Source organism: Centruroides sculpturatus, unplaced genomic scaffold (assembly GCF_000671375.1).
Source record: "Centruroides sculpturatus isolate CEXI.00-Female unplaced genomic scaffold, Cexi_2.0 scaffold1091, whole genome shotgun sequence".
Lineage (NCBI taxonomy): Eukaryota > Metazoa > Arthropoda > Arachnida > Scorpiones > Buthidae > Centruroides > Centruroides sculpturatus.
The window spans coordinates 237,486-260,911 of NW_019385257.1; the positions used below are offsets into that span (position 1 = coordinate 237,486).

The 23,426-nt window shown below is 27.6% G+C and overlaps 1 protein-coding gene across 1 annotated transcript in view; it reads left to right on the plus strand.

Annotated features, from left to right (window-relative positions):
* LOC111636800 (N(G),N(G)-dimethylarginine dimethylaminohydrolase 1-like) overlaps positions 1 to 22,299 on the plus strand; it is a 69,805-nt gene extending 47,506 nt beyond the window's left edge. Inside the window, exons 3-5 of the mRNA XM_023382134.1 lie at positions 10,229 to 10,422; positions 16,107 to 16,229; positions 17,149 to 22,299. Of these exons, the coding sequence (XP_023237902.1) occupies positions 10,229 to 10,422; positions 16,107 to 16,229; positions 17,149 to 17,274 (443 nt within the window). The 3' untranslated portion in view covers positions 17,275 to 22,299. The remainder of the gene's footprint in view (positions 1 to 10,228; positions 10,423 to 16,106; positions 16,230 to 17,148) is intronic.
* Positions 22,300 to 23,426: the final 1,127 nt, after the last annotated feature.

A 23,426-nucleotide genomic window follows, 5' to 3' on the forward strand; every position in this document is an offset into this window, starting at 1 on the left:
ACTTTTTAATCTGTTGTTTCATTAAAAATTAAAATATATAAAAACATGAAAAAGTTAGTGAAAATTTCTTAATAAATTTAATTTAGCTATTAAATACAAAGTATTGCATATTTCACTCACATTAATTTGTTATAATTAAACACAGCTGAATAAAATTTATCATTAATTTTGTTGCTATAGTTTAAAAAAATAAGCAGTATTAGTTTCGATTAGCAATTGCACTGTACAAGAATTTAATTTATTTTAAAATTCAATAAGACAGGTAAAAAAATTCTATTGTATATAATCTGTAAATCAAATTAAAATCAAAATAAAAAATCAAATGAAAAAATGAAAGCTTTCATTAAATTTACAATTTATATGAATTTATTTCATTGTATAAATTTGAGTTTATCGCATTTATATTATATTGTTAAGCTGAACAAACTTATTTAAAAGNTAGCTTTTACTTTTTTTTTTTTTTAATCAATGAGAGGTTTTATTTGTTTAGTTTAAAAGGAATAAATACACACTCAAACATAACAGTTTATTTTGATTTAAAAAGCTTTTTTGTTTTAAATTCTACTTATCCTATGACACTATTAAGTTGGCTTTGTATAAAAAAGAAAAAAAAAACATTCAGTTATCAATATGATTGTATGGAAACACATTTATAGATCAAGTTGTTTCTAATAAGAGGATTTGTAAAACCAATATTTGTTGGTTTCAATTTTTTTATTATTTTTAAATTAAATAGATAAAAAGAGCAATGTTTTTGTTGGTAAAAGAATGTGAGGTTGATTTAGTAATTTTTAGGTAGGAATAACTATTTTAATTACTACAGATCACACACACACACACATATATATATATATAACAAGTTCAAATCTTAGTACCCAAATATCTAAGCCAGATTTCTTTTGTGCTATAATTAGACTAGAATATATTCATTAAAAGAAATAATTTGGACTAAAGGTAAGTGGTTAGACACCATTTTAAACTAACATTAACTTTAAAATTAAATTTAATAATTTAGAATATTCTAGAAGAAAAGATCAGCTTGGAATAGTACTCAAACCACAATTTCTGTTTACTATGCAGTGTTACTACTAGTGATACCAGGACATCATCTAATCTTCAATTCCAGACCTATTGATTTCAACCATTTAATGCTGGCTCTGCTATATTATAAAACTATGTTGAATTATATGGTTAAAACTAGTCAATCTTATTATTAATATGTCATCATTTTTTTTCCTCAAATATAATATTCTCTCTTTGCATACATATTAAATTCCATCAACTGTAGAGTGTGTACTACTGTACAGTTAATGGAATTTAATACACATACAAAGAGAATAATTTATATAGCCATGAATTTAATATGGCAATGGAAAATTATCTGTTTTGCTAGTAATGATGAAAATTACAAATATTTTAATGGATAATTCCATTAAAACATGTTTTACTATATATTTTTACTTTTATATTTAAATCAATAATACTGTGAATTATCATCATCTAGATATTATTATATAGATGAAAAAAGCAAATATAAGTGAATATTATATTCTATATTTGTTTATTATTCTGTTAATCATTTACATTGCATAAACAAATATTTTTAATAAAACAAATACTACATGTGTGATAAAGTAACATTAGAAATATTTTCATATGACAATTGTGTATTAACTTTAATGAGAGGGGGAAAATATTAATAAAAATATATTTATTTTAAATAATTTAAATGTCAAATAGTATCTTCCCTTGTTAAGAAAGAAAATTTATTACAGTTTATAAAACATTTAAAAATAATAAAATCTGAAATATCATTATGAATGACTGAATGGATGTAAATGAAATTGAATTCTCTGTACACATTCTTGACAAATTTATTAATGAGTTTTCTAAATAATATAATAGTTTTTTTAAATATGCATTTATGTATAATTTTCACATTTAAATTTTCTTTTTCTGTTATAGAATTGATACTGTTATAGTTTGGAAAATTTGATATATCTTACTTGGGATACTTTCCTAATTAATATTTTATATTTCTTGAAAATGTAATCCATTTTAAATATAGTTTGTAAGTTTTTTGTTTCAGCTCTTAATACTCTGTGTGAAATTTTAGTTTTACTATATTATTCTTGTAATTCTTATATATAGGCAGTCTTCTATTTTCAGACAACTCTTCATGCAAAACACTTTGATATTCTTAAATTGCTTTTCATATAGAAATTCATACTTTCGTACATTTTCAGCAACAGCCGACAAAAATTTTGTGCTATTGTGCAATAGTTTTGGTTTCAGTAACAACAAATCATTTGTGAAAACTAATTTTTATTATGTGTTTTCTGTTTAATATGTTTTATGTGCTACAGCATGTTCATTGTAAAATATAAAAATTTCCTACTTTAATAATAGATTTTATAAGTTTTGTTTTGTTTTCTGGGAACAGAACTTTTCTATATATGTACAAGGTGTCCAAACACACTCAAAAGCTGCAACCACTGATTAAAACACTTCACACCTCTTATACTTAATCTAGCATATAAAATTTAATGAACATGCAAACGTTTTCAGCCTTTAAACATTTTAAGGGGATTTTGTAACTTGATGTAAAAAACCAGCTCTCTTGCCTGATGAAGGCCCCTTAAAGTGGCTGAAAACATTTGTGCATTCATTAAATTTTATGTGCTTGAGTAAGTATGAGGTGTGAAGTTTTTTTACAGGGTTTCCACGAAAGATCCACATAATTATAAAATTTAATTTAAAGAAAACAAAGTGGGCTATTGAAATGTGGTTTGCAGTAAAAGAAAGATTGACTCAAAAATTTTTTAATACAGAAATTAATACAAAAGTTGAAGTTGTTTTGCATATATTCAGTGAACCTCAACTTATGCTCCTTTAGTTGAATGAAGAATTTCCAATCAGTAGCTGATTTCCTGCCAGGTACTGTTTCAAAAGGATGGTGCATTCCTTCACTGGGCAGTTTCCTTATGTAATTTGTTTCATACAGTGTTTCCTAGATCAGTAGTCCATGGAGAAATTTGGACATTGATCAACTCAAGGTTATGCAAAGTATTATGAAAGAAATGCAAAATGCTTGGTTGCTTTTTCTCACTTATTGGGGGTTTTTTATTTGAATCTTAAATCAAACACAAAATGACTGTTATTGATAAATAATAATGTCAATAAATCAAATAGTCCTTTATGTTTTGAAAAGAGCCAAGAATCATAAACAAATTTCAAACAAGCAGCAACAAACTTCACACTAATTTGTTATAATTAAACAAGTTATTTTCATATTAATAAAGTAAAATGGAACATTTATGATCATTATTCTATAGATGCTTGTATTATTTTAAAAAAATTTATCACAGTGCTCCATGGGATTCAAAATTGTGAGTTCAGTGCTCCATGAGGTTGGCAACCAATCTAGGGAACCATGTGTTATTCCTGATGGATTGGCCATCAGGAATAACACCTGGTTCCCTCGATTGCCCGACATAACCCTCCTGGATGTTTTTCTTGTAAGATTATATGATGTAATGTTACTGTTTTGAAATAAAATATAATCCTTGAAATCTCATCTTTCTTCTTCCTAGCATTGTTTCCTCTCTATGGCAGGGTCCACTGTTCGGCACATCCATCTCTGTCTGGTTCAATTCAAGGCATCCTTGTGGGCTGCATTCATATGTTTTATGTCCTCCTTTAATCGATCCATCCAATGCTTCTTAGGCCTGCCATGAGGTCATCTGCTTGCAGGGTCAAGGTGCATGCCTGATCTTGCTACTGAAGATTTCTAGTTGTGCACAACATGTCTGTACCATCTGAGTTGTCCTTCATGCATTTTTGCCATGGTTAGTACAACCCCAAGCCATAGATAGATGTCCTTGTTTGTGGCATTGTCAAAACATGTTAGCCCAAGGCACCATTGGAGCATTCACATTTCCATTGCATGTAAGATTTGTTTGTGGTTTGTTGTCACTGGCCAGCACTGTTATCCATAGAGGGTGACTGGGCATACCACTGTTATATACATTTTTGACTTGAGACGTAGTGGAATTCAACAGTCACCCTGGACACCAGTGACATAGTGCCATTTTATTCAGGTAGCATTGACCCTTGCAATCTCTACTATTATACAGAAAATGCTAAACAACACTTGGCAACAAATTATCAATTGGACATTTTTTGTGCAAAAGAACACATGTTGAGGTTCACTGAATATATGAAAACAACTTTAGCATTTGTATTAATTTTTTGTACTAAAAAGCTTTTTGAGTTATTCTTTCTTTTACTACAAACTGCATTTCAATAGATTGCATCAATTTTTTAAAATGAAATTTTATAATGTTGATCTTTCTGGACACCCTGAATATTGTGTAACTCTATTGTTAAACTCTCACATACATTTTTCAGAACATATTGAAAGTTTATGACTACTTAAAAATAAATTGATAAAACTGTATGTATGTATGTATATATATATATATATATATACAGAGGGTGTATCAGAATGAGGTTTTAAAAATTTGGGGGATTGTAGAGGATGAAATTTTGAACGTTTTGATATAAGGAACCTATAGTTGGAAATTTGAATGCCTTCACTTTGGTAGCTACCCTTCCGTCCATTGACATCATGTTATTGCTGCGGATAGAAGACTGTAAACACACAACTACAGTGGTCTAACTGAGTCTGTGTACAGGACGTTGTGTACTTAGTGCTTGTCCTTCAGGTCACCCCTTGCATCCACTGGCGCTGTGCTGTAAACACAAAGCTAGTCAACGTGAGTCGAAGTTGGTGGTTGTCACATTGAACATTTGCTCTAAAGTAGTGCAGCCACTGATTCGATGTACAGTTTGATTGAACTCTACTGTTTTGTCAATAAAACTTGTCATAAATACAGTAATACCTCGACTTACGCTACCCCGACTTACATGAACCCGGAGTTACGCGATTTTCAAATCTCGTTGATTCGTCTTTTGTTTGAGCGCCACGCAACTCTCGATTACTCAATCCCCCCACACTATTGTTCGGCTTACATGTTCAGACGTGTCACGCGGAATCGACACATAGCCACAATTTATTTTGTGTTATTTATTTCTGTGTTTGTTATATCTACGGAGACTTGAGAGACTATGTGGTGATTTCTTCTAACCGTGAACAAATCAAAAGATGAGATAAGATTAATGAGAACATTTATTAGCTTACATACATCCGACTTGGGTTTTACACAAATTGTGAAATTATACCCCGACTTATGCGAATTCGACTTACGCAGTTATCGCTCGGTCCCACCTATCGCGTAAGTTCGGGGTATTACTGTACTGTATTCTGCTGTTTCATTCAGCATACTGACCACATAGAATGTGCAAAGTGCTGTAGAAACATTATATCACATTTCCAGCTATAGGTTCCTGATATCAAAACGTTCAAAATTTTATTTTCTACAATCCCCCAAATTTTTAAAATGTCATTCTGATACACCCTATATATATACACCAATATATTCATGTATTTTTCTTTATGATTTAATATATATATATATATATTAAATTACAAAGAAAAATACATGAATAATATACTTCATTTTAGTTATTTAATTGAAACTAAATACTTTTATTTTAAATAAATTGTTTTCATTAAGAAGTTTAAATTTAATGTTTTTGTTGAGAACCATAATAGCACATTAGAATTATCAAATTATCACAAAATATGAAATTTAATTATTTATAGTATTAAATATCAATTTATTTTAATAAATTAAATCAAAGTTAATATATTGGTGTACATAAGATTCATATGAAAGAGCATATTTGCAGTTTGTCGTCAGATAAATTAAAATTCAAGTCATGTAAAAAGTAAGATTTTAATGGGAAAAGATAAATATTATTAAACATTTGTGGAATTGGTTTTCTATATCTGTAACATATCAAGCAATTGAAATTTAATGTCCTCTTATCTAAGTACTCTCATATAATTTTATCATTTCACATAAAATTTTAGAATGACAAATTTTTAAATTAAACACAAATGATATTTATCAGTTTGATTTTAAAAATTAAATTAAATTAAATTGTTAATAAAAAAATTCGACATTCACTTTAAATTTTTTATAATAATAATGTTTTTTGTCACAAAAATCTGTTATTTTATCATCATAAAAATTTATAATATACATAAATTCCTCTTCTAGAGAGCACAATTTCTAGTTTCACAGAACCATTTCTTAATTGATAATCTTATTCCATAGCTTATTGAAATAATTTAAATTAATTGAATCTAATAATATATTTAATATGTATGTTTTTTACTTAAGAATGTTTAAAAAATTATACATAAAAACATCTTGTTATAATTTAAATCTAAGATATTTTGTTTATATAGGAAACATTTGAAAATTAAGTTTCAACTTGTCTTTATAGATTTGTTTCTTTAATTTATATAATATAACACCAAAAAATCTCAGTATTTTATGTTTGAAATTTATTACCAGCTATACTGCCTAGATGTACAGAACAACTGATCTTTGCTTCCATATATGTATTACTTTAGATCAGTGTTTCTCAATGGGAGCGATATCGCCCCCATGTGGGCATTTTTCCATGTTGAGGGGGCGATTAGTAACAATTTATATTTTGGGGGGCAAAAAACAATTTTCTGGGCGATATAGTAAAACATTATATTAAGAATAATTAGATATTTTATTCGTTATATCGTACAATAATTAAACAAATAACATTATACTAGTCACTAGTCTATTCAATGCAGTACGAATTTGGCGTTAGCCTTGGCCCTCGACATCGGAATTTTGAAGTGAAGGGGGCGATACTACGTAATGGTTTTATTGAAGGGGGCGATACTACGTTGAAGGGGGTGACGATTCGTTAGAGGTTGAGAAACACTGCTTTAGATCATTCATCACACCAACTGGGGACATCTAATATCCATGACTTTTCAAATCACTTTGACCATTCAATTAATATCATTATTATGATAATTAATTATAAACTAGTAGTTGAGATCCTTAACGTCTTTATGATTATTCTATTGTATAATGAATTTCGAACAATAGACTACTGATAATAACCTTAAATTATATTTTTTGTATAAATTTTCATAAATATGGTGCATTCTCACTAATCCAAACTAATTATTTGTCTCCACACACCGGGATATGATAAAAAATAATCCTTACTTTTAACCTTGTAATCAGAGTGGTTGTGTTATATGTTAGCAAACGTTTTCGAGGCCCCTTCTGGGCTCATCTTCAGGCTTTTCTATAAATAATAAGCCTGATGTTGAGATTAGAATATTTTCTTTTGAGCAGTTTATCATTTGAATCGTCGCACGCGCAAACCTTCCAGCCAATTTAAAAATGAAATGAGCAATGTTTTGTGTAATCCAAACTAATCATTATATGATGTTCAGATTAGTGAAAAGTTTAGGTTTAGTGGCATTGTATATAAAGAAAAGAAAGTCACTCCAAAACTAATAAAAATACAATTTATGTTCATTTTTGTTGCAACTAGTAGGAATGGTTTTCACTTTTTAATCTGTTGTTTCATTAAAAATTAAAATATATAAAAACATGAAAAAGTTAGTGAAAATTTCTTAATAAATTTAATTTAGCTATTAAATACAAAGTATTGCATATTTCACTCACATTAATTTGTTATAATTAAACACAGCTGAATAAAATTTATCATTAATTTTGTTGCTATAGTTTAAAAAAATAAGCAGTATTAGTTTCGATTAGCAATTGCACTGTACAAGAATTTAATTTATTTTAAAATTCAATAAGACAGGTAAAAAAATTCTATTGTATATAATCTGTAAATCAAATTAAAATCAAAATAAAAAATCAAATGAAAAAATGAAAGCTTTCATTAAATTTACAATTTATATGAATTTATTTCATTGTATAAATTTGAGTTTATCGCATTTATATTATATTGTTAAGCTGAACAAACTTATTTAAAAGTTAATGATAGAAATAAATATCATTGACAGTAATCTATTTACATTTTAAAATTAACAACAATAAATTTCAATAATAAAACCAATTCATTCACATAAATTTAGTTTTTTTATTTTATTTTACAATTTAAAAGTTGTTTTAATGCTTAATTCTTAAAATAAGATTAAAAAATAAAAGAATTAAAGAGAAATTTAAATATATTCAATATTTTCTTTACATCTTTGTCAGTCAATCTCTGCTATTTTCATATGTGAGAATCTGGAGTTGGTAGATTATATTATTAACAAATTTATTTAAAATAATTGTTCGAAATTTTGTCATAAAATCTAGAAAAGCTGAAAAAGAAACTTCCTTTTTGGCTTGAGAAAAGCCAGTCAGTTCCTCCCAAAAGGATAGCTAGAGTGTGATGTTTCACTCTCTGTCCACAAGATTGCACAACTTCTGTCACATGTCGGAACCTTGGAGAGCTGTTTCCAATCTTTCTATTGGATGGAATTCAATATAAAAGGTGAGAGGTCACCTTTGAATGTGCTCTCGCCAAGGCTCTTGCCAATGCTCTTGTTCCTGCTAAGATGCTGTTGCCTTTGCTGAATGCTTTAGTCCCTTTCCCAGTTCTCTACCTTTGCTTGTTCTCAAGGACTCTCAACTCTCTACAATGAACAAATATAATAGGTAATATAATTATATTATGTAAACTGTCTCTCGTCAGGGTAGATTTAGTGGACTAGGATTTGAAGTCCTCTCCTTTGTATTAATATCAATACTAAACATTTTTGTTTTATTCTTATTATAGTTTTGAATCTCCATTTAATATGTATATATGATAGATATAGTTTTTGATTAAATAAATATATAGATATATTCCTAATTGTTCTTCTATTTGATTTATGCCTAACTCTATTGTCGACCCACATAACTCAAAGCAGTCTTGGCACATCCTGCATACTCATCCAACCTGGCACCATATGATTACTTCCTTTTTGGCTGTATAAAAACAACTTCATGGATGGCAGTGGGTCAAGTTGTTGTCTTCATCTGCAGAAATAATCACTGCATTGCAGACTATATATGCAAATCCAGAAAATGCTTTTCAGGAGTTTTTTCAGCAGTTATATTGATGTTGGCAGTGCAGTGCATTGTGACCAAGAGAAAATGAATGTGTGTAATAATTTGCTTAATAAATGTATTTTTTCGTAATCTGCTTAGTTCTCAAACTTTTTGACTAATATTATAACTTTTAAAGGTCTTTGACAAATATATAATGTGTCGTATTATTTACAGATTTTATACAAAGCATTTAAACACTAGTCACAAAAAGCTACAAAACATCATTCAAGTATCAGTGTAAGGAGCAAAAGGTACTTTTTCGCAGACAAATATCAATGTTATGCATCTCAGCAGTCTCCTTGATCTCAGCCCATATTTGTGAAGACTGTTTTATATTGTTTGAGTTCATTCTGTGACATCAGAAACATCTCAGAGTGATTCCTTGAGCTGGGTACTATGTTAGTAGGCCTTCTCTGAGGACTTAGTGACACATCTTGACTTGTGGTGATTATTCTAGGATGACCATTCTTGGGGTCAATCTATCATTTTCATGTTGTAGAAATCTTGTATGTAGCTAACTTACTATACTTTGATAACAGAAATAGAACTGTTGACACGTTACAGGCAGGTGTATGACAGATCAATATAGCTGCTGCTTTAGGAATTTCACGATGCTTAAAAGCCTTATGGACATCATTACAGGTTAATCTCACACTGAAGTCAATACATTCAGGAAACGTTTTAGACAAAGTAGTGAACATTCAGTTTTCCACTTCTGGCAGTTTTATCAGAGTTTGCATGCTTTGATGTCATGATGATAAACAACATATGATGTACTGTACCTATCCATATTCATAAGCAATTTCCAGTATATCATTGCATTAATAATTCTATGGCAATATCATTACATTTTATTCCAATTCTGTAATATTCCTAGCTTTTTTTTTTGTAACCAATTTATACAGTATTGCATAACTATTTACAATTTTTTTTAAGATTTTAGCATTTCTGTTTCTCTTTTTTTTATGATGAAAAATTGGTGTTAATTTATATTATTTACTACATTTTATGAATTTTATATTTTGCACTCAACTCTCAAGTAACTCCCACATTCACCTATTCATAAAAACTACTTTTGCATAGAAGCAATCTGTATGAATAGTATTTTATAATAAGCATATTTTTCAATTAACAATTTATTCTTTTAGGGAGAGAATTTTTTGTGGGACTTTCTTCATATACTAATGAAGCTGGAGCTAGAGCTTTAGCAGCTGCATTTCCTGAGTTTCCGGTGACACCAGTCAAAGTGTCTGGTGAATGGAGATTAAAGTCTTTTATGTCTGTGGCTGGTCCAGATATAATTTGTGTCAGTGCTGGACAAGAAGCTCAAGGTATACTAAAGGTGAGATTATTTTTATAATGGCTTTTTCAAAACAGCAAAGAAACAATTGAGTGATCTCAAATTTCAGACATTTGACTTTTGTACACAATACTTTGATATTTGTAAATTACTTTCATATACCAAATTTGAACTATCATATATTTACATCTTACATACAAAAATTTCAAGGTGCTAATACTTCCTGCTGAGTTTTGATTTTGCTGTTACCAAAATCAAATAATCAACCAACAGAAATAATAATAATAATTATTATTATTATTTATTTTCTGTTTAACCCATAGTTTTAATGATTTAAATGGGACCCAAACTTTTTGATTGGCAAGCCAAATTATTCATGTCTTATGTAAGTGGGCCACAAAAATTTTGTATATTCAGTATGTACATTTCTGTTTCTAAGCATTGTATACTAGTTGTAAATTTCAAGAATTGATTTCAGTTTCAAAATCTGTAGTATTTTGCTAATTGTTTAGAGTTAAGTGAATGCACTTTATAATGAGAAATGATTGATTATTGTTATATAAAGTATATTAAAATATTGTAGCTAGTATCTACAAAATCTGCTAATATACAGTGTATTTGCATCTACACTCTAATTCATTCCACATTTATTCATTTTTTATTTTGCTTCTCCATCTTGTTTACCATTGCTCTAGCTAACACAACTATTCAGCAAGACTTTTTCAGCTAACTCGTTAATTCAAAATAATTCATGCAATGAGCATGACTTATTTTCAGATTAGTAACAAGATTAAATTTACTTGATACAAGTAATCTGTCATTTTAAACAGTAACTCATGCAACAAGCTCTAAACAAGATTAATTTAAAATAATATGTTTGTTTACTACATACAGTAGAGCGTCGTTTATCCGAATCAATTGGGGACTGGGGTTGTTCAGATAACTTATTTTTCGGATAACCGATTATGTACGAAAAAATACATTAACCTATCCCGTGTTGAAATTTTTCTCCGTTGCGTGTCGCTTTGCGTTGAATTTTCGTCGATGTTAAGCCTAACATAAACTTTTTAAAATAANTCACATTTAAATTTTCTTTTTCTGTTATAGAATTGATACTGTTATAGTTTGGAAAATTTGATATATCTTACTTGGGATACTTTCCTAATTAATATTTTATATTTCTTGAAAATGTAATCCATTTTAAATATAGTTTGTAAGTTTTTTGTTTCAGCTCTTAATACTCTGTGTGAAATTTTAGTTTTACTATATTATTCTTGTAATTCTTATATATAGGCAGTCTTCTATTTTCAGACAACTCTTCATGCAAAACACTTTGATATTCTTAAATTGCTTTTCATATAGAAATTCATACTTTCGTACATTTTCAGCAACAGCCGACAAAAATTTTGTGCTATTGTGCAATAGTTTTGGTTTCAGTAACAACAAATCATTTGTGAAAACTAATTTTTATTATGTGTTTTCTGTTTAATATGTTTTATGTGCTACAGCATGTTCATTGTAAAATATAAAAATTTCCTACTTTAATAATAGATTTTATAAGTTTTGTTTTGTTTTCTGGGAACAGAACTTTTCTATATATGTACAAGGTGTCCAAACACACTCAAAAGCTGCAACCACTGATTAAAACACTTCACACCTCTTATACTTAATCTAGCACATAAAATTTAATGAACATGCAAACGTTTTCAGCCTTTAAACATTTTAAGGGGATTTTGTAACTTGATGTAAAAAACCAGCTCTCTTGCCTGATGAAGGCCCCTTAAAGTGGCTGAAAACATTTGTGCATTCATTAAATTTTATGTGCTTGAGTAAGTATGAGGTGTGAAGTTTTTTTACAGGGTTTCCACGAAAGATCCACATAATTATAAAATTTAATTTAAAGAAAACAAAGTGGGCTATTGAAATGTGGTTTGCAGTAAAAGAAAGATTGACTCAAAAATTTTTTAATACAGAAATTAATACAAAAGTTGAAGTTGTTTTGCATATATTCAGTGAACCTCAACTTATGCTCCTTTAGTTGAATGAAGAATTTCCAATCAGTAGCTGATTTCCTGCCAGGTACTGTTTCAAAAGGATGGTGCATTCCTTCACTGGGCAGTTTCCTTATGTAATTTGTTTCATACAGTGTTTCCTAGATCAGTAGTCCATGGAGAAATTTGGACATTGATCAACTCAAGGTTATGCAAAGTATTATGAAAGAAATGCAAAATGCTTGGTTGCTTTTTCTCACTTATTGGGGGTTTTTTATTTGAATCTTAAATCAAACACAAAATGACTGTTATTGATAAATAATAATGTCAATAAATCAAATAGTCCTTTATGTTTTGAAAAGAGCCAAGAATCATAAACAAATTTCAAACAAGCAGCAACAAACTTCACACTAATTTGTTATAATTAAACAAGTTATTTTCATATTAATAAAGTAAAATGGAACATTTATGATCATTATTCTATAGATGCTTGTATTATTTTAAAAAAATTTATCACAGTGCTCCATGGGATTCAAAATTGTGAGTTCAGTGCTCCATGAGGTTGGCAACCAATCTAGGGAACCATGTGTTATTCCTGATGGATTGGCCATCAGGAATAACACCTGGTTCCCTAGATTGCCCGACATAACCCTCCTGGATGTTTTTCTTGTAAGATTATATGATGTAATGTTACTGTTTTGAAATAAAATATAATCCTTGAAATCTCATCTTTCTTCTTCCTAGCATTGTTTCCTCTCTATGGCAGGGTCCACTGTTCGGCACATCCATCTCTGTCTGGTTCAATTCAAGGCATCCTTGTGGGCTGCATTCATATGTTTTATGTCCTCCTTTAATCAATCCATCCAATGCTTCTTAGGCCTGCCATGAGGTCATCTGCTTGCAGGGTCAAGGTGCATGCCTGATCTTGCTACTGAAGATTTCTAGTTGTGCACAACATGTCTGTACCATCTGAGTTGTCCTTCATGCATTTTTGCCATGGTTAGTACAACCCCAAGCCATAGATAGATGTCCTTGTTTGTGGCATTGTCAAAACATGTTAGCCCAAGGCACCATTGGAGCATTCACATTTCCATTGCATGTAAGATTTGTTTGTGGTTTGTTGTCACTGGCCAGCACTGTTATCCATAGAGGGTGACTGGGCATACCACTGTTATATACATTTTTGACTTGAGACGTAGTGGAATTCAACAGTCACCCTGGACACCAGTGACATAGTGCCATTTTATTCAGGTAGCATTGACCCTTGCAATCTCTACTATTATACAGAAAATGCTAAACAACACTTGGCAACAAATTATCAATTGGACATTTTTTGTGCAAAAGAACACATGTTGAGGTTCACTGAATATATGAAAACAACTTTAGCATTTGTATTAATTTTTTGTACTAAAAAGCTTTTTGAGTTATTCTTTCTTTTACTACAAACTGCATTTCAATAGATTGCATCAATTTTTTAAAATGAAATTTTATAATGTTGATCTTTCTGGACACCCTGAATATTGTGTAACTCTATTGTTAAACTCTCACATACATTTTTCAGAACATATTGAAAGTTTATGACTACTTAAAAATAAATTGATAAAACTGTATGTATGTATGTATGTATATATATATATATATACAGAGGGTGTATCAGAATGAGGTTTTAAAAATTTGGGGGATTGTAGAGGATGAAANGACAAAAGGATTATTTAATTATTTTAGCTCTACAATAAAACTAATATTGTATAATAAATTGATATAAAAAATACAGATTCTAATCATAAATTTTATGTATGTAATCTATTATACCTAAGAAACTGAATGTAAATTAATACTGAAAAAAATAATAATTCAAAGCTTTGCAATATAGATCATTTTCTAACATTTATACATCAAAATACTAATCACTTGATGCTTACTGTTAAAATATTGAAACAAAAAGATGGAATCTTTATTTAACAACTAGTTTACCCGTCGCGCATTGCTGCGATCTCAGAAGAAACGAAATTCAAGCAAACTCGTTATAATAAAATTCAATTTACATTTTATAATTTTTATTGAAACTTATTATTATTATTAATTTTCATCAGGAAAACATTTCAAAGTGTTGTTTCAATTCTATTTATTTATTGGAGTGCTTGTGGATACACGATATTTTTTGTTTTTCCATCTGGTGCATAAACAAATAAATCAGAAGGTTTTCCGACGCATGAGCTGGCCACATACAGTTATCCATGTGAGAAGCATGGATTCTCCAAATCTAGCCCGCACACTTGCAGTGATTGTCAGAAGTGCGATATTCCCCATTTTTATATATATTTGTTAATCCTTTACAATTTTAATTGTTTAATTGCTCCTTCCTCTCTTCCTTGGCATGTTGTGAAATTTCTGATAGTTGGATAATAAACCGTTTTATTGTAATTTGTCTTTTTAAATTATTTTGAGTTGATATTAAAATTTGGAAAAGGGGGGTCCCTAGATCGGTAAAATAGGCAAATTTCCTCCTACAACTTCAGTTATTGTTCGTGATACAGTTAAGGTTTTAACAAAGTTCGAGCAAATACATAATTAGCAAAAAATAGTTGAAATAAAGTGAGTAAACAAAAATTATTACAAATATCGTAAATAACAGTTCACAAATGCATATATAGAGATATTTTTTGGAGGGGGAAAATGGTCTTCACAATTTGAAATCGATCAAACTCACGATTAAATGCTCGTATACACTTGCGTCATCTATCGTAGGATAAATGTACTATGCCAGAAACCTTCGCGAGAGTGTATTAAAAAAACTTCCCAAAGTTTCATGGCAATCGTATTATGCCAGAAACCTTCACAGGAGTATATTAAACAACTTCCCAAAGTTTCATGGCAATTGGATAAATGGTGTGGTAATGCATGAAGAACATACAGACAGACAGACAAACATTCATTTTTATATATATAGATAATACTTTTTTCTTGTAATTAAGGAAATTGATTTAATTGTTTTATTATTCTGTGTTTGAAGATGTTACATTCCATTTTTACTTTCTGCATAAAGGAAAAGCATTCCCATCTCATTTTACTTTCACAAATAACCAATAGAGATTGTCCATATTTAGTTAGTAGAGTTGTTATGGTGTCATGAATGAGAATATATGCTTTATCTTGATGATCCATTGTTTTGTAAATTGCTCAATTTTACTTGAATATTTTCAAATATTTCTTTTACAGACTCTAGAACTGTATTTCCATTAAATAAATGATGATTATAAGTCCAAACAACAACTATTACTGGTACTTACATGAACAACTTGAATATAAATCATAAGAATAAATTCTTAAAAACTTTAAAGAATGAAATAGTATCATAAAACATAACAAATGTGATTGCACAGCACTTGCTATTATCAAGATGTAATATATAAATTTATATACATTTGCAGTTATTCAAACTAGCATGAACAATGTCAATAATTTATCACAGCATAATTAATTAAGCTACATAGACAAGAAATTTATTTAAACAAGGTTTATATTTTTAAAATATTTATTCATATTTTATAATCTCTTGATGTGAATCCCACATGTATTTTTTCAGACATCAATAAGATAGTTGGGTTCTTGCCAAACATCTGGAAATATGTATTTTTATTTGAATCAATCTATATAACAATTGCATTTAAAATATTGTTTTCTATTTTTCTTACATATATTAGAAGTGTACTAAATATTTTTATGTATATATAGCGGATAGCACGAGAAGCAACATTTCGTTATCAGACAGTTACAGTTCCAGATGATGAGGCATCAAATTGTTTGTTTGTCAATGGAACATTGATACATCCAGCAGAATTTCCAGAAAGTACAAAAGTAAGATTATTATTATTATTATTATTATTTACACAAAAATTATTGTTCAAAAGATTAACACTTGAATTTAAGGCATAATTCTATTAAATTGTTATATGACTATCAGATTATTAATTTAAAATCTATCAATATAAAAATTTGGATTATTAGATAATTTAATAAATTATCAAATAATCTAAATTTTACAATTATTTACATACACGTGTGTGTGTGTAAATAACTTGTTTTAGTACAAATTTTATTACATGAAGTGATTAATAAAGGTTTAATCACAATTGGTAGTTTCAAACTTTATAAAAGACTGTCCTCATATTACCTCATTCATTTCAGGCTCCATATTTTTATCTGTATTAAATGCTTATTTCAGGTAGCCAACTGTTTTAAGTTTCCTTGAAGGAACAATTTTGTCCTGTTTTAGGACAGTTTCAGCTTTCTAAAGAATTTAAGTCACTGTTCAAACTAATTTTAAGCAATTGTCTATCTGAAATAAGCATTTAATACAGATAATGATCAGATTTTTACATCTTAATCTGTATAAGAGCAATAAAAATTATAAAACTTTCAAAAATTCTAATTGGATAAACATAATTTTACATTAGAGAAGGAATTCCAATTTACTAGAAATTTGATCAGACTATCAGATTATCGTGTAAAGATTATACAGATGCTTATATATTAATCTGTGCATCATAATATGCACTTTTGGAGTTTTTTAAAAGGCTAAATGCCTTGTGCTTTCATATGATAAACTTTATGTTGGTTCATAAAGGTTAAATATTTGATACTAATATGATTTTATTCAAACTTCATATTCCTGACTTATATATAAGTAAAAAAAATTAAGATATTTTTAATAACAAGACATTAGTGATTAATTTATGCTATTACTTTACTAATTTATACATGATTCTTTTAACAGGTTTTTGAAGGTAAAATAGATTTCAGCCATATGACACTAAGGACTTCCGAGTTATCAAAAGTTGGTGGCGCATTGACACGATGTTCCATTCTCATCAAGAAATCAAAATACATTAAGAAATTGTAAAATTAATATGTTATAAACATTTTAATAATGATTATAAACATGAAAAATACTAATCATAATATGTGGCTTCCACTGTTTCATAAGCACTGCCTTTATCAAATTTTGCCTAAAGCTATCAATTAAAAACTGATCCACAAAAGCAATGTTTTACAGGGATGGGATAATGTGTGCAATGAAATTTTTGTTTTGCTCTCTTTAATGTTTTACATATATGCATTTAGTATTTTGTCGTATTATAATTAATAGAATTATTTTGTATATTAATCAGAATATCACAAATTCTATATCTACGTGATTTTAAACTAATTAGTATCATCTCAATTATAAATTATTTTAAAAATTATATACAGCATTTTTAAATTTTTAATTACGAATATTAACTGAAATGTTAAGAACTGAATTTACATTATTCTTCTTATCTTTTTTGTTACTTTTAATTCCAAAATGTTTAAATGAAAACAAAGCTCTGGATTCTGTTTGATTGTTGATATTATACATTTTGTAGTTTGCTGCCATTATATTATCATCTACAAAAAATATCAACAAACATTTACTAATATAACTTGCAACAAAATATAGTGTAGCTATTCCTAACAGGTTTACCTCATATCTAGTAGGACTTATTAAATTAATTAAAAGTTAGTTAATCAAAAATTTGTCTTGTTAACTGCACAAAATTTGAGTTGAAATTGTCAAGTATCTGATCATTTACCTAATTTTTTTTCTAATTAGTTTTGTAAAATTTTATTGATAATTTTGAAAAAGTATTCTTATTATTATACAGTAGAATCCCAATTATCTAAGGTATCATAGACTGCAAGAGTATCTGGAATAATTAAACTTTGTTAACATAGAATGTTTGGTACAGAGTAATTGAAAAATGATAGTTTTATGTAGATTACAATTAATGTGAATTTTTTTAAAAAGAAATTTTGTTTTATCACCAGAGTAAATTTTTTAAAAAGATCCCCTTTCACGTATTGCACATTCCCCAACCAAGCATTTATGATACAGATTGTCAACAGAATGTAGTATAGTACAAAAATACTCTTCCACAATTCACCTTTGTTAATTGGGACTATACTGTATTTTTATGGATATGCTATTAAGTAGTTTATCTTTATTTTAACTTTTTTTTACAATAATAAAATCTTATGTTTTTATTCATTTGGTTGTAGCATTCCAATATATTTTGCTATTGTTGATTGTTAACTATAAATTATTTTTGAATACATATGACTGTTATTCCATCATTCTTCCAAAGGCTATTTGAAATTATTAATTCATGTGCCTTTTTACTGGGACCGAACTAAAAATCATCAAACCATTATCAAAAAAAAAGTATTATAACAATGTCTTCTAGTTATTTACAATTATTCCATATTACAAAATTAACATAGACTATCAAATTACAAATGAACAGCAAGAAATGAAAAGTCTCTGCAGTGCTTCTTCCAACAAATATTTTATTGCTTGATCAATTAAGGAATGACAGCACTGTGTTGCCTTGTGCTTTCCTTAGTTTTATTATTATCTGTTTTAATATTTTCCATGTGTCTGTTCAGAAAATTAATTTGTAAAGTTGACACATGTAAATGTCATTTTTTTTTGTGCATGTTCTGGTGTAAATGATTCTTGTTCATTTTTCATTGTAGCAAGTTTGTGATGCTCCTATTAATTAAACATGACATATAATGTCATTTATATATATAAATATTTGTCTATGTATTGTATATACTGTATATGCACATTATGTAAAGGCAAGAAATAAGTCTGTAAGTATTAATAAGAAAATATAAAGATATATTATCAGAATGGAATGCAATCATATAGCACTATATGCTTGATACAGTGCTTAACTAACCTGTATTTTCCTTAAGACATGCAGAAAATAAAATAATAGAATAACTATAAATATACTAACATTCCAATATCAAAAGTCATAATAAAAATATGTATAATATGACAAAGTGGATGATGAAAATCATCATAATTTAAAACTAAGCATCCATTTGTTATGTTAAAGACATTAAATATATATGAATATAATAATCAAAACTGTTTTATTATTTTCATGAATAATAAGCTCTGTTTCTAAATAATACAGTATAAGATAAACTTTTAGGTGTTTACAAGTAAAAAATAAAAGAAAATTCAAAAATTTCTTGTGATATTTTCATTGATATTTTGACTACAAAACTATTGCTCAGTAAAATGCTTGTGTATTGCTAATTAACTAGCCATATTTGTTATAACACATTTCTATTTATCTTTTTTCCATTATTGTTCTATCAAGCAGGTGCTGTAGTTTCTAAATGATCCATGAGAAATATCTATTATTTCACAAGTTTGTTTTTATTAAGGGTTGTATAGTATCAATAAGAGTTTAGGAAGTATTATTAATAATGTGCATTATTTTTTTGATAGCTTGTGCTTTTTGTTACAGACATTTGCCACAGTTCCTGAGTTATTACAAATATTAAAATAACTATTGCAAAATTAGATGCATATAATGCATCTCTGGATAGCTGGTGTTTGCATTATGCGTCATCTTTTGCAGTGGTTGATAAAAATTACAGCATAAATTATATTTCTAATATTTATTATTCGATACTTTCCCTTTTTTTTAATCAATTATTATATAAAATGCATTACACTAGAATTGATAGAGTATTTTCAGCAATTTTTTGAGACATTCTTGTTAGTTAAATGTTAGTTAAATGCATTGTAGGTGTTATTTTATACATTTGGCTAAAAATTTATTATATGTGAATATAGCATTACAGAATTAATTAGGCTTTACTTTTGTCAAGGATATCTTTAATTAACAATAGAAATATTCACTATAAATTTTAGTTTTTTTGATAGATTTATTCTGTCAAAATATGCCGTAAGTTTCTAAAATCTGTTATGATGTTGATAAAAATAAAATGAGACATCACGAATAATTTTGTGTAAAATATAGTCTGATGCATTCAAGCATAATTACTTTATCTAAACTGTCAATTGTTTCTTGCACTACATATCCTATGATTTTTATATATACTAATTATTACTGATTATTTTACATTACAGAAAATATATGAATTATTCTAATGTTATTAGAATTAATGAATGACAGTCTAGAATTTGGATCAATAACATTAATAAATAAATTCAAAAATTCGTGCTTGATAGCATCTTAATCATTGTTTAAAATTATATTTCTATAAAATGATAAATAATAATGATTTACAGAGATTTGATAGTTATTATCATCTGAGGTCATAAAATAATATTGTTAAATCAGAGAACTTGTGATACAGTTAATTAAATTTAAAAATTTTTGATGCAAATTGTTAATAATAAATTATATAGGCCAATCTTACTTAAACTGATTTTTCAGCAAAAAATTTAGTCACGAAAATTGTTTCAGTATTGTTTAAGCATAAAATTTCTATAATTTCATATTAGACTAGATTGATTCTACAACTATGAAAGCTCAAGAAGTTCTTTTTTATTCGTTGTAATAGTTTTTCAAAAAGTAGTTAAGAAATTAATTAATTAACCAGAAACTAGTCATTAAATTCCGATTAGTATGTTAACCGAGAAAAGTTATCATTTCTAAATCCAACGTATTTTGTAAGAACTTAAACTCAACCCTAAGTTATTAATTTTAAAAATTTTGTAAACAGTATTATGACTTTTTAGATTTACTTTGTAAATCAGTCCAATTCTTCCTATATTTGATTGTTCTAAATTTGTCTGCTCATGTTGAATTTGTAGTCAAATTTCTTACTTTGAATGTAATGTTGTGTTAATATAGTAGTGGAATTGTAGAAAATGTGTGTAAATTTTTTTAAAAGTTTTTTTTCGTCATTTACAATTTTGCTCATTATTCAGATTAATAAACGGAATTAGATTGTAACATTACGCTAACATTATTAGCATTGTCATAAATATTAATTTGTGATCATATTTTTTTGATAAATAGGGACAAAGATGACATATTTGGCTGTTTGTAGTACAGAATTTGAATATTATATCTTATAATATTTGCTCATATTTGATTGCCTTCTTGTCCTTGTAGATTATTGAAGCTGATGTTATAGTTTTCTATTGTCTCAATATCTGCATCAAGAATCTACCAGTTATAACAGGTAAGAAGGGAAGCAAATGTGGACAAATCTTATACCATATGTCATCTTTGTTTCTAATTTTGGCTGCATATTTCATCAATCAATAAGTGCATGTGTTTTAGTTTGTTGCTAGATTTGTGACCATAACTTCTGCAGAATGAGTTATAAAATGTTTTAATAATAAAGATAGGGTAAGTATATATATATCCATTCATTATTCATTAAAAAGTTGATTGAGGTTATATAATTCTTGTTATTTGTATGGATAGCATCTGTTCTGATTTAGGGTATCTCAGCACAGATAACATCAGATATATTTGAACAAATGAAGTCTTTTTATTAATCTTAACTAATAGGATTTATATGCAGCATTAATGATGTTAATTCTTTATTGATGCTATTGATTTTATATATATAAATTTGTGGTTGATGTTAACTGTATTTATATCTTTATAGTTATCAAATTATTTTTCACCCATAAGCAAATTAGATTTTTGCAGAAGAAATATTTTTTCACCAGTTTGTACATTCGTTACTGAGTAGCCACCGAGAATGCATTTTATGAGCATAATTTTTTTTTTATTCTCTCAATTTTTTTTAATAGAAAAAATGATACATTTATGATTTATTAAAGGGGAGAGTCAACCAAATATGTCATTGTTAATTTTATTAAAATGCACTTTTTAAGTAAGTATTGGTTATTTAGAATAATGTATGTATAAGGCTCTCCCTTCCCTGGTTTAGTAAATTGATACTTTGAACCAATTAAATATATCTTTCTTGCACTTAAAACTACTCTCAATCTAATATAATGTATATTAAGAAATGAAATGTGAAATTCTTGTATTCTTTTGTACTTTGTGTATTTAATAAAATTAAAGTCTCAAATAATTTTTATATTAATTTCTTTTATCTTTATTTAAACTATTTACAGATATAAAAATTATAGTATTTACTCTCACGTTTGAATGCACTATAAATTATTGCAATAAATTACATAGAAAGATATTGTTTTCAACTTTTTTAATATAGTTTCTTGAAAATCATGTTATCAGGTAAAAAATTTATAATTTTTTACCTGATAACATGATTTTTTGATTTGATAATTTTTTGATGTAAAAAATTATAAATTTTTTACATCAAAAAATTATTCCCTTTACACTAAATCATTCAAATAAACAATTTTATAATATACATCAATTAAAATACTGCTATTTTTCCTCATAAAACAATATACTATTAAATACAAGGCAGATTCAATAAATATGGCTAGTAACACACAATAATTTAGACAACTAAATCACAATAGCAGACTTTCATTAAATGTATATGGAGGTTATTTCTTTTTTTGGAAATTTTCCAAAAAAATAACCTCCACTAAGACTAATAAAAGTAATAGGTATGCAGTTAAAAATATTAGAGAAGTTAAGGAACATATATTATAAAATTTCTTTACATAATTAACTTTAACTCTATTACAAAACTTTCCAAAAAAGTATAAAATTTAGATAATACCAGAAATGGGTAGTAAAATTAAAAAATAAGTGATCCCTCTTCTAGAGATGAAAAGACAGATTTAGAAATGTCAGTAATGTATAAATTGAGTTGCACATGCAAAGAAAATTAAATTATATCGAGGAGACAGGGAGAAAATTAAAACAAGATTGAAAGAACATGTGGCATCAATTCAACTGGGACATATCCAATTTCTTTGTTTTTGCATTGCATGGAAAAAGGCTGTGCGATAAATATTACATTTTAAAAGAGATTTGTATAAACATAGGTTTAAAGAACTTATTGTCCGTTTTAATATTCCCTATAAGTTAATTAATTTACGTACTGGTACAGAGATGATGGGAATGGAGAAGTCTGATAAAATAAGAGAGGAAGTGAATGTGTGGAAGTTGAGGATGTTAAAGAAAATTTGGTTACAGAAGGATTGTAAAATTTTTTTTGGTCAGTGTATGTTTTTTTTTAGTTATATATATATATTTTTTATAATTTTAGTTTATAATTATTAATATTTTTATATAT